General features: G+C 42.5%; 1 protein-coding gene across 1 annotated transcript in view; it reads left to right on the forward strand.

Annotated features, from left to right (window-relative positions):
- The window catches only part of PPP2R5B (protein phosphatase 2 regulatory subunit B'beta), an 85,375-nt gene that overhangs the window by 40,704 nt on the left and 32,162 nt on the right, over positions 1-12,509 (forward strand). Inside the window, exons 6-10 of the mRNA XM_069740374.1 lie at positions 6,009-6,101; positions 7,789-7,919; positions 8,348-8,407; positions 9,888-9,996; positions 11,850-11,903. Coding sequence (XP_069596475.1) covers positions 6,009-6,101; positions 7,789-7,919; positions 8,348-8,407; positions 9,888-9,996; positions 11,850-11,903 — 447 coding nt within the window. The remainder of the gene's footprint in view (positions 1-6,008; positions 6,102-7,788; positions 7,920-8,347; positions 8,408-9,887; positions 9,997-11,849; positions 11,904-12,509) is intronic.

A 12,509-nucleotide genomic window follows, 5' to 3' on the forward strand; every position in this document is an offset into this window, starting at 1 on the left:
AACATTAAAACATTTTGTAAGTCTAGAATGACTTCTAAAATGCTGATTTTAATTTGAGGTCTTAAGCAAACATTCTTACATTAATTTCATAGTAAGTACAACAACGTCATCAGGTTTAAGAATCTATTTAATAATCTATGCACTTTGTCTTGTGAAATCTGATGACAAATCCAGTTTAAAGGGGTTCTTCAGGACAAAATTATCGCTGACATATCCATTGTTCAGTCCCGGACAATCGTTTTAACTCTATTCAGTATAGTAGCAACTAGATGATAAAGAAATTGTAATTTTTTTTATTTTTTTTGTTCTCCATGACATTATAGGAGGTTTCTTTACACCCTAAAAAGTAAGATGAAGCAATATGTCATCGTATTGCGTGGGTTTTTTTTTTTTGCATATTATATTTACAGAATTTGAAAATACGGTGGTGGAAAAATGAACCATGAGCAAAGCTGGGGGGTGGGGATGTTATTTACTGTCGTATATCCTAAGACCATTCATGGCTCTTACCGTAAAAAGTTTATTTGCAGAGATTGAATCTTTTTTTTTTCTACAGTCACAGATGGGTTTTAATCATCTTTTGGGGCGACCTCACAATGAATAGTAGTTTGGTGACAATATTCTGAATTTTAGGATTATAGGGCCCTCATGCAGATTTTGCATTGGGCCCAGAAACTTCAGAAAAATGATCCAGTTATTCATGTACCGAACTTAAATGAGCTTAGAATACTAAGATATTATTATATTACTGATATGCCTTATATTATCACAGTTGACCTCATCTTCAGCATCTACTTCTGCCCCATGTTTGGCAGCTCCATTTGCAGCACTGTGATCAACAGGGTTGGCATATGGCCAGTGCTGTGTGTGAAGGGGGCTGGCTGACATGCTCACTTCAATAGCTACGTTGGCTTGATTGTTTGTGATGGCCAATAAGCGAAGAAGCATAGACCAGGATTATGATCGCACTGTAATGACATCGCGCCCGCTGTTCTGAGAGGTGCGACGCCTCACACCACAGGCTCAGGAGACTGGAGCATCGGGTGGAAGGAAGAGAGGTGAGTATTGCATTTGTTTTTTTTATATCAGTGGAGGGTGCATTAAATTCGATGGAGGACCATAGGAGGTTCACATTTTATGGAGCACCATGGAAAGTGCATTATATTGTATGGAGGACCATGGGAGGTTCATATTTTATGGAGGACCATGGAAAGTGCATTATATTGTATGGAGGACCATGGGAGGTTCATATTTTATGGAGGACCATGGAAAGTGCATTATATTGTATGGAGGACCATGGGAGGTTCATATTTTATGGAGGACCATGGAAAGTGCATTATATTGTATGGAGGACCATGGGAGGTTCATATTTTATGGAGGACCATGGAAAGTGCATTATATTGTATGGAGGACCATGGGAGGTTCATATTTTATGGAGGACCATGGAAAGTGCATTATAATGTATGGAGGACCATGGGAGGTTCATATTTTATGGAGGACCATGGAAAGTGCATTATATTGTATGGAGGACCATGGGAGGTTCATATTTTATGGAGGACCATGGAAAGTGCATTATATTGTATGGAGGACCATGGAGGGTGCATTATAGTGTATAACCAGTATCTATAAATTAATGTCTCAAAAGACTAGGGAAAAACCATTTAAAGTGAAAACATATATTCCCATAAAACTATTTTATTTTATTAAAATTAATATAATGCACCATCCATGGTCCTCCATACAATATAATGCACCCTCCATGATCCTCCATACAATATAATGCAAGTGAAAACATATATTCCCATAAAACTATTCTATTTTATTTTGATTAAAATACACCTTCCCAGTGTGAGGCAAAAACACCACAAGAGAAAACAACGTGTCCAAATACCCCTACAGTTGCCTGCTATCCCTTCCTAACAGTGGAGGTTGGCACCCTAAAAGATACGATTGTTTTGGCGCCCCCACTCGACGACGGCTGTCCCAAATTAGCCCTAATAGCCCCTATTTTTCTATAGGCGGGAATACAATAGGCATAGTAAAGAGATGAATGGATAGATAAAATGTCTGACAAGTTGTTACACTCAAACCACTCCTGACTTGATATCAATCAAAGAATAGATCTTGCAGTTTGGCATATAATAAAAAACAAAAAAACAAACCAGCCATATCACCACAGAAAAAAACATCCAAAAATAATTCTTAGGCAGATACTTTCTATGAGATACGAGGGTACCAGTTTTAATCAAAATAAAATAGAATAGTTTTATGGGAATATATGTTTTCACTTGCATTATATTGTATGGAGGACCATGGTGGGTGCATTATATTGTATGGAGGATCTTGGGGAGTGCATTATAATCTATGGAGAACCATGGAGGGTGCATTATAATCTATGGAGAACCATGGAGGGTGCATTGTATTCTATAGAGGACCATGCAGAGTGCATTATATTGTATGAAGGACCATGGGGAGTGCATTATACTCTATAGAGGGCCATGGGGAGTGCATTATACTCTATAGAGGACCATGGGGAGTGCATTATACTCTATAGAGGGCCATGGGGAGTGCATTATACTCTATAGAGGGCCATGGGGAGTGCATTATACTCTATAGAGGGCCATGGGGAATGCATTATAATCTATGGACGACCATGAGGGTGCATTATATTGTATTAAGAACCCACCGGAAATGCATTATATTCTATGGAGGACCATGGGGAGTGCATTATATTTTATGGAGGACCATGGGGAGTGCGTTATATTATGTGCAGTAACATGGGGAGTGCGTTATACTATATAAAGAATTATGGGGGACAAATTATAGTATATGAACGCTATGTGGGGCCATTATATTTTGAGGGCTATGTGGGAGCCATTATACTGTATGCAAGCAGTCATACAGTATGAAGGTTTGTTTGGGGTTCATCATACTGCGTGGAGGGTTGTGTGGAGGTCATTATACAGTGTGGTGAGGTGTTGGGGCCATTATATCGTATGTAGGCCCATTATACTGCATGGAAGGCTGTGTGACGGTCACAGTTGAGGGATCATACTGTTTTGGGGTCACCACACTTTGCCTTGGGAGTTGAGGTGAGGTACAGTAGGGTCATGTGCATGTGGAGGCTAATGTGGAGGAATTCACCATGGGTGTATCATACTGTGTTTGGGGGTCAGTTTTGTTGGCATCATACTTTATGGGGGTAATGAGACAGGAATCTAGGACTTCAGTAGAAGGAAAATTACTATGTAAAGGCTGTAAAGTTGTGAGATATGCTCTTCTGTGACCCCCGACAATTACCGTATTTTATTTTTTGGGGGGTGGGGGGCAATTAGAACTTCTGCTATGGGGCCCCATGAGTTATGTGTGTGCCCTGCCCCAGGTGAATCATTTTGCATGTATTTTCGTGGATCCTTACTTTGCAGGTAAACGCCCAATCATGCCTAGGTCAGTCTGTAAATATTTCCTATGGCGGCAGTGCCGTGAAGGCTGTACTCTACATCATTTCTGAATACGTTGAAGAATAACCATCGCAGCACTGAACCTTTGCACAACGTATAACAGTAGAACATCCTCAGTATGAATCATTGACCTCAGCTCTCTGAAGATAGCTTTCTGACTAGAGGGGCCAGTAATAAAATATAATGGCTGATTTTTGATCATCATTTTCTGGGAAGTGAAAAGCAGGGAGCATAAAGTATCTGGTCTTTGCAACATGAGAAAGCCTTAAGCTCAATGGTGCCTTGTGAAAAATTGCCCTTTGATGCCCCATATTATAGTTGATTTTTTTTTACTCAGTTTCCCAAGGACACAGAAATGGGCAGGAGGCTCTTTTGCATTCTAAGAAAATTGATTTAAGGGAGACTTTCACCATCAAAACTAGATTTAAACTGTTTTTATAGTTCAATATAAAACTCATACCTGCAGTATAGAGCTCCATTTCTGTAATTGTACAGAAATATGGGTTTATTGCATTTGCAAAAGAGTAGACTTCAATTTAACGTTGGCAAGACCAATGGCTCAGTGCATCATTCTACCCCCTGTATAAATATGCCGGGCATCTCCCCTTAGTCTGGTTGACAGGTCTCACTTGCCCAGAGCAAGAATTGCCTAAACAGATTCTCCGGCTCTGCATGTTCTCACTGACACTGCACAAGCTGGACAGGCACGCGCATGTGCAGAGTGTCAGTGTCATCCCTCTTTCCTGTCTGTGGTGCCCGCTCACTGCACTGGATCACACAGCCACTCCCTACTGTGTGATTATATATGTATATACAGTATATATGTATATACAGTATATATGTGTGCAAATAAAATATACTTGTTTATAGTATTTACTTATCTGTACATACTTGTAAATTAAGCTTGAAAAAATGAATATTGGGCTTTTTAGGCAGAGAAATTTCTCTAATATGTAAGTTGCTCCTGGCAGCGTTCCGGTTTCATTCACGGAGTGGGGCTGGCGCGGGTTCTGTCACCACTCTGTGCATAGAGAGTGGCAGCTGTAACTGTGGCCCAGCTCTGACTGATAGCTGACCCTAATGCTGATTGAGTTGTCAGTTAATGCCTTGGGTGCAGTTGCATCTGCCGCTCTCTGTACATACAGCGGTGACTGAACCCGCGCCGGCACCGCCCCCCCTGATTGAAAACTGAACGCTGTCAGGGGAATAAATTTAATTTCCTACCGGCAGCTTGGGTCTAAGTGTTGGCACCCAGGCAGGTTCACAATGCTGTTAACCTGCAGATTAACCCCACATCTGCAGGTTAATAGTATATTTTCAGGTGACAGTTTCCCTTTAATTAAATATATGGAGGCATTCAATAAGACTACACGTAGATCAGAGCTGTGTGTCATTACAAACACCTCTGCAGCTCTCATCCCATGGTACTGTCAGTGTACGGGAAGGATAAGTAAAGCAGAGTTGACAATGCTGTGGAATGAGAGCTGCAGAGTTGTTTCTAATAACACACCGCACTGCTTCCTTTCCCTGCTTGTAATCACAGTAGATGCGGGAAATGAAGTCCGTGAGGAGAGCAGGGCTGTGTGTCATTATATGTCGCACACAGAGAAAGGAAAGTCTAACCGTCTCTGGGACTATTTTTTTTAAATTATTTTATTTATTTTCCGATTCATTCAGCTATGAAGCCATTATTCCATTATTTAGCCAGTTTAACCTACTAAAACTTGTAAAATGTCCTTGTTCAATATGTGACTCATCTAGAAACCCAAGATAACTGTATAAAAAGTCATTCATACCTGTTGAAGGGGGAAAACTCTATATATGTAGAGGTTTTCCGCAGCTAGAACGTTGATGTGAAAGAGTGGCAATATCAAGCACATGGATGGGTTGCTCTGCGTGGATAAACTCAGCAGCAGTACTTCATTGTTGTCTCATTCACTTCAATGGAACGATGTTGAAATACCCAACACAACCCCTAGTATGTTGATGCCGTGCCTGAACATAAGCTGAAGCGGCTGCAATACCCTAAAGCCCTTCACACAGCTGATCTGCGTCGGTGCTGTGAGTAGGACCACCAATGATCGAATATTGATAGTTTATCAATCATGCACATGGCCATAGTTTTAGTTCCAAGTGTGATCTGACAAAACATTGGATTGCCCTCGGACCAGTGTTATGCTATGGCATGCCTTGGATGGATCAAGTGCGAGGACTAACTCACAGCATGTCTGAGTTTGATCCAATATTTGGATAGCATGCAAGTCTATGGAAAACATCGGACTGCACTCGGATGACGTCTTAGTGTTGTGCGATTTTCAAGGACTGACAATGGAGAAGATGGATAATTTATTTTCTCTCCATCTTCTTCTCATCCAAGGGAATTGGATCGCCCTAGCGTGACATCCTGATCAGAGTGTGATTAGCATAATCGACCATCTCTCGATGAGAGAATATACTCTCGTGTGACCCTAGCTTATTAGAATATCCCATTACTATTCCCTTAACCATGGCTGGTAATTGCCTTTGTCTCTTTATGTCTACCTCTAGTTGGTATATGAATTCTTCCTCCGATTCTTGGAAAGTCAGGACTTTCAGCCTTCACTGGCTAAGAGATATGTGGACCAGAAGTTTGTCCTTATGGTGAGTGCGCTTTCCTAGCAATACCGGAAGCCATGCTCTTCTACTACCATGTTGTTCTCCGAGCTCACAACATACGCCACCCTGACTGTAATCATCATAATCGGCACAAACGTATTTAATGTTGATGTTACTAGGTAACCATGTGTGTGCAGACAGATGTAATGTAACCTACTTACGCTCTCCGGTGCGCATTACTGTCATTCTTCCACCATTCTCTCCCATTTGTCTCACTTAATGGCTACAACTTGTAAAGAATTAAATGAAATTGCTACTGCCCCAGTGCTGTGGTGATAAAATGACTATCAGAGTAATTGTTTTCTATGATAAAGTTGTTTTTTTTTTATTACATCCACATCGAACCGAACTTATAGCACCATAGAACCTTATGAATTCTTAAAGCGGATCTGTCAAAAATGTTCAAAATACAAATTTCATGCATAATTAGATAGATCTTTTAGACCTGATGAGACTGGTTTGCTCTCTTTGAAATTGCATGTCAGAATAGTTGTATAATCCTGATATTAAATTGAGTATTTTAGGAGTCCTGACGAAGAGTTCAAACTGTCCATGAATCCGAATGTTTTCATGCTCAGCCTACCTTGCCTAATTTACAGCTGCAGCTTATACTGAGCAGAGTGAGATCTCGGCTGCAGGGAGGAGGTACACTGAGGGGCTATCAATCAGGCTCGGTGGGCGGAGAGTGAGATTGAATTTTGAAAAAATTATTATACAGCCGTTCTGATATGGGTTTTCCAAGTAAGCCTCCAGTTCTAAGAGATCTACTTAATAATATATACAGTTTGTACTGTGAAATCTGGTCATAGACTCTCATGAATAATGTGTCCATCTGAACTTAGTCAATTCATCAAAGCTTTTATGCCAGAAAACTGGTGTAAAAACTTGAAGTTGCCATTTTTTTTGTACCAACAATTTTGCAAGTTTTGTCATTTTCACACCAGTTTGAAGCAGCTCCTCCAAAATGGATGGAGATTGGGAGAGGTCATGGCCACACCCGCCTGTCAAGTTCATTAAAAATGATGGCATTTCTTACTTTTTATGCCAGAAATTCTAATCCCGGTCCCGACCAGCATAGCATTTCTAGCAAGGCACATGGAAGAGCATGCCAAAGAGAAATGAGTGGCATGTGCCTCTTAATGAATTCAGTGCATCGTACTTCAATGAACCATTCATAAGGATTGACATTTGCATAACACCAGTCTTAAAGGGGTTTCCCACTAATTGAACAACCGCTTCTGAATCCCTATGTTTTCCCCCAATAAAATAATAACACTTATACTAGCCTCGGATGTAGGAGCTGTTCCAGTGGCTCTCCTCGGGATTGCATGACATTATGTCACGTGATCACTGTGGCCAATCAGTGCTGACTTCACTCTTTCCTCCTTTGGACATATCAAGTCATCCGGAGGAAGTGAGAGAGCAGCCGCAGCTCCCACTTCCTCTAGAAGTCAATTGTGCCTGTAGTGAAGCCAGTGCTGATTGTCCACAGGGATTGCATGACATTGTTATGTCACATTATCCCAGGGAGAGCCAGTGCCAACACTTGCCATTAATCCGATGATGTGAAGTATAAGTGTACTCTGAGGGGAAAAATAGGGATTGAAAAGTGGTTGTCCAAGTAGTGGACAACCTCTTTAATTCCTTTCTGATTACCTTTGTACTTTTATAGCTACTGGAGCTTTTTGACAGTGAGGACCCCCGGGAGCGGGAATATTTGAAGACAATTCTACATCGCGTTTATGGAAAATTCCTGGGACTCCGAGCCTATATCAGAAAACAGTGCAACAATATCTTTCTCAGGTACTGACTGTAACACAGGATGCACACAATGTCTCTTAGGATGATTATACATGGATCTAACATAATAATGACAGTAATAACTGTATCAGGCTGAGGTTTATCAGATCCACCAGAAGAAATCAACTTGATGGCATATCACTGAGTTCTGCTTTTTTGCTAACTGATAAAAGTTATTTTTTTTCTACAAGATTATTATTTTTTCTCTTTAAGTAAAAATAAAGCTTAAATCACTTTATTGACACGGGGTCCAAACACCAAGAATATAACATTGTTGGGCATTAGATCTTTCCACTGATCTCATCTTTAGGGCCAAAGTTGGGAGGCCTCCATACACATTAGATGCTTGGCTGTCTAACCAAATCTGGCAGGTTTAACCAACCTTATGCTAATGTGTACAGGGGTCCTAATTGTTTGTTTGTGTGTTGCAGATTTATCTATGAGACAGAGCGGTTTAATGGTGTAGCTGAACTGCTTGAAATTCTGGGCAGGTGAGTTTTGCAGTTTTACAGTTCTCTCAGTAGGACACATTACATATGTACGGACTGGCCTTGGACACTACTACACTCTTAAGGTACCGTTACACTAAACGATTTACCAATGATCACGACCAGCGATACGACCTGGCCGTGATCGTTGGTAAGTCGTTATGTGGTCGCTGGAGAGCTGTCTCACGGACAGCTCTCCAGCGACCAACGATGCCGAAGTCCCCGGGTAACCAGGGTAAACATCGGGTTACTAAGCGCAGGGCCGCGCTTAGTAACCCGATGTTTACCCTGGTTACAATTGTAAATGTAAAAAAAATTAAACACTACATACTTACATTCCGGTGTCTGTCACGTTCCCCGGCGTCAGCTTCCCTGCACTGTGTAAGCGCTGGCCGTGAAGCAGAGCGGTGACGTCACCGCTGTGCTCTGCTTTACGGCCGGCGCTGACACAGTGCAGGGAAGCTGACGCCGGGGGACGCGACAGACACCGGAATGTAAGTATGTAGTGTTTTTTTTTTTTACATTTACAATGGTAACCAGGGTAAACATCGGGTTACTAAGGGCAGCCCTGCGCTTAGTAACCCGATATTTACCCTGGTTACCAGTGAACACATCGCTGGATCGGCGTCACACACGTCGATCCAGCGATGACAGCGGGCGATCAGCGACCAAATAAAGGTCCTGATCATTCGCAGCGACCAACGATCTCCCAGCAGGGGCCTGATCGTTGGTCGCTGTCACGCGTAACGATTTCGTTAACGATATCGTTGCTACGTCACAAAAAGCAACGCTATCGTTAACGAAATCGTTATGTGTGACGGTACCTTAAATGTTCCTTGCTAATGAAGGGTTACTCCCATCATAAACAAGTATAGCATATCCACAGAATTTTCCATTAATGCCCAATAGCTTCCTGTCCTTCCACTAGGACACTTACCATTGGAAGAAGGAGAGTCCAATGACAGTGCAGTTCAAAGTGGAGATGGCCATAGGTGCGGTACCAGACCCCAATTCTCACTAAATAAAAGATCCCAGAGGTGGTAAATGCAGGCAATACTCAGATCTGTGTTACAAATTCCATCTTTTGTTCATAGAAATTGAAAAATAGAATTTAGTACTCTGACCGATCCAAGTCATGACGGCTCCCAATGGCGCCTGATGTACCCAATTGACTATATTGTGGTCCTTAATTGTACCTGCTTTATTTTGTATAGCAGATTTAAGCAAAGTCTGATGACTGTTTCCACGAATACCATAGACTGTGGAATAACTCATGCTTCACTGCCACGCCATACAAACTCTTCTTAGCTATGGTCTTCTGGCCAGGAGGGACAGGAATTGAGGTCCCTTCTTCTGACAATCGATTGTGGTCCCAGCGATCGGGCACCCCTTGATCAAGCATTTAACACCTCTTCAGTGAATAAATGATTCTGACCTGAAGTTTCTGAAATATAAACTGACCTTTATTCTTCTTTTTGTACAGTATCATCAATGGATTTGCTTTACCTCTAAAATCTGAACACAAGCAGTTTCTTGTTCGAGTATTGATACCTCTGCACTCTGCAAAATCCCTGTCTATATTTCACGCACAGGTAAGAGGCACAAATTACATTACTGCATTCTGTATCTAGCTTCTCTTTTCCTGTCCTGCCATCAGCCCCAGATATTATTTTTAGTACTACACCTGTAAAGAGATAAACCACCGCAATATTAGTGAATTGGTGACCTTTGAAGGTTGTTAAAAGGGTATTCCACTTTTAGTAAATGGACCCCAAACCTTCTAAAATACCTAAAATAAATCGAGTCGTTACTCACGCTCCCTAGATCTAGTGCTGCCTCCCTGCTGCTGCTCAGGTCTTAAGATTTTGGCTGCAATGGTGATGTCAGTCAACAGTATGCATTACCGCTGTAGCCAATGACTGAGCTTAGCGGCTGTACTGAGGTTGACGACACAAGCCGCCGAGCTCGTTGATTGTTTACAGCATTGACGTGATATCACCGCCTGTGCCAAAAGCCCGAGACCCGAGCAGCGGCAGAGAGGATGAGTTCCTGCTCTGTTTGTTATTTTAAAGCGTTTTCTGATGTCTGCTTCTTTTAGGTTGGGTCAAGAGAGACCTCATGTATATGTTTATTGGATCTGTAAGCGCAAACTGAGATTCTAATTTTATATGGAAATTCGCGTGAGAATCTGTAATGCAAAAACATGGCAAACTCCGTTGTAGAAATATTCTCACATGTTGTGTATATGAGTCACCCACCAGGGCAGGGTACTCGGTACCGGGTCCGGTCGGCTATTAAAGGGGATGTCACGGTGGCTGTGACCCGGTCCGTGGCCCTGGGACTCACTGTAAAGGGGAACGGTCTTTAAAGGGGAATGGTGAATAAGTCTGTCATGACGCCACCTGTAGTGTTTGGTCAATAGGGGGACCGACGCTGCTTTAAAGGGGTCCTCTGGGGGATGTTGTTGTAGCAATTATGGTGATGCTTCACAAAGGTGAAGCGGGGTCCCCAGGGGTCCTAAAGAATATGGTGATGATGGTGTTTGTCGGTCAAGGAGTAAAGGACACAAGTTGTAAAGTCTTTACCTGGTTTACTGGAGTTGTAGTAGGCCACAGTCCAGGGTACCGGCAACAGGTACATAGGAGTCCAGGCAGCCTGGAAACAAGTGGAATCCCCTTGGCAAGTCAGGTTGGGAGCCTTCCACTGCACGCTTGCTATAGTCCCTTACTGTCTGTAATGTCCTAACAAGGTCCTGGTTCCTTCCCCTGTCCTGGGACGGGTACCTGTCTGGTAGGCAGCTTGAGCTGTTCCTTCTGGGGTTTCTGCACAGTGACTCCAGGATGCTGCTGTACCACAAGCTTAATTTTGACAGTATACTTGTAGTTCTGTGCCCTCCGGTTCTGCTAGGTGTCCTACAGTTCCACTCTAGCCTCAGGCTCCCGATACCCGGTTTCTGCACTTTGGCTCCTCAGAGGCCCACTTGTAGCCTCCTTGAGCCCTAAAATCTCTCCACTGCTCCTTTTCTGTCTGCTCTCCAGACTGTCTGATCCAGACTAAACTAGCTCCTCCTCCAAACCAGGATCTTTATCCAGGGAAGCTGCTCTAAAACAGGGTTTTGAGCTCCCCCTCCTGGCCTGGATTCAGAAGGTGTTGTGTGTGTGATTACCTGCCAAAGAGATCCCTCTTGTTTCCAGGCATGGCACTGCCCTCCCCGAGAGGAAGGCAGCACTACTGTGGTACCTGAACTCCTGGGGTTGCCACATATGCAAGCCCTGACATCATCGGCCTTTTATAGAGGGTCTGTGAATGTGAATTGTTGTCTACTGGTGCGTTATATTTTAAAAAAAAAGGTTTTACTAATAAAGTGTAAACTTGCAGTTTATAAAAGTTGGATGTCTGTAATATGTGACCTGTAATAATCACTGCTTATATATTTTATCCCCAGCTTGCTTATTGTGCAGTGCAATTTCTGGAAAAAGACTCCTCATTAACAGAGCATGTAAGTACCACTGTTTATATCCCATGGAAAATGGGATCTCTCATGTTGGATTTGTCCTGTTGAAGTGGGTGATGAGGTTGAAAAGTTGATCATAATACCCAAAATATCGGACCACAAGTCAACAATGGAAGCCTGGTCTATGCCATATATGACGGAAGAAATCTATCAATGATCTCACTTATGGTGTAGACATCCAAGACAACGACCTTGGTAGATTGAACATTAATGACTAGCCATTCAGAACAATGCTCATCTGAAATCTCCAATGTGTGGTTCACTTTTGACTGTTTTCCTCCAATTGAACTTTTTCCTTGACACTAAAGGTACCGTCACACATAACCATATCGTGAACGATATCACTGCTTTTTGTGACGTAGCAACGATATCGTTAACTAAATCGTTCTGTGTGACAGCGACCAACGATCAGGCCCCTGCTGGGAGATCGTTGGTTGCTGGGGAAAGTCCAGCACTTTATTTTGTCGCTGGATCTCCCGCTGACATCGCTGAATCGGCGTGTGTGACGCCGATTCAGCGATGTTGTCACTGGTAACCAGGGTAAACATCGGGTTAGTAACCCGATGTTTACCCTGGTTACCAGTGTAAATG

This window comes from Ranitomeya imitator, chromosome 9, assembly GCF_032444005.1.
Source record: "Ranitomeya imitator isolate aRanImi1 chromosome 9, aRanImi1.pri, whole genome shotgun sequence".
NCBI classification, from domain to species: Eukaryota; Metazoa; Chordata; class Amphibia; order Anura; family Dendrobatidae; genus Ranitomeya; species Ranitomeya imitator.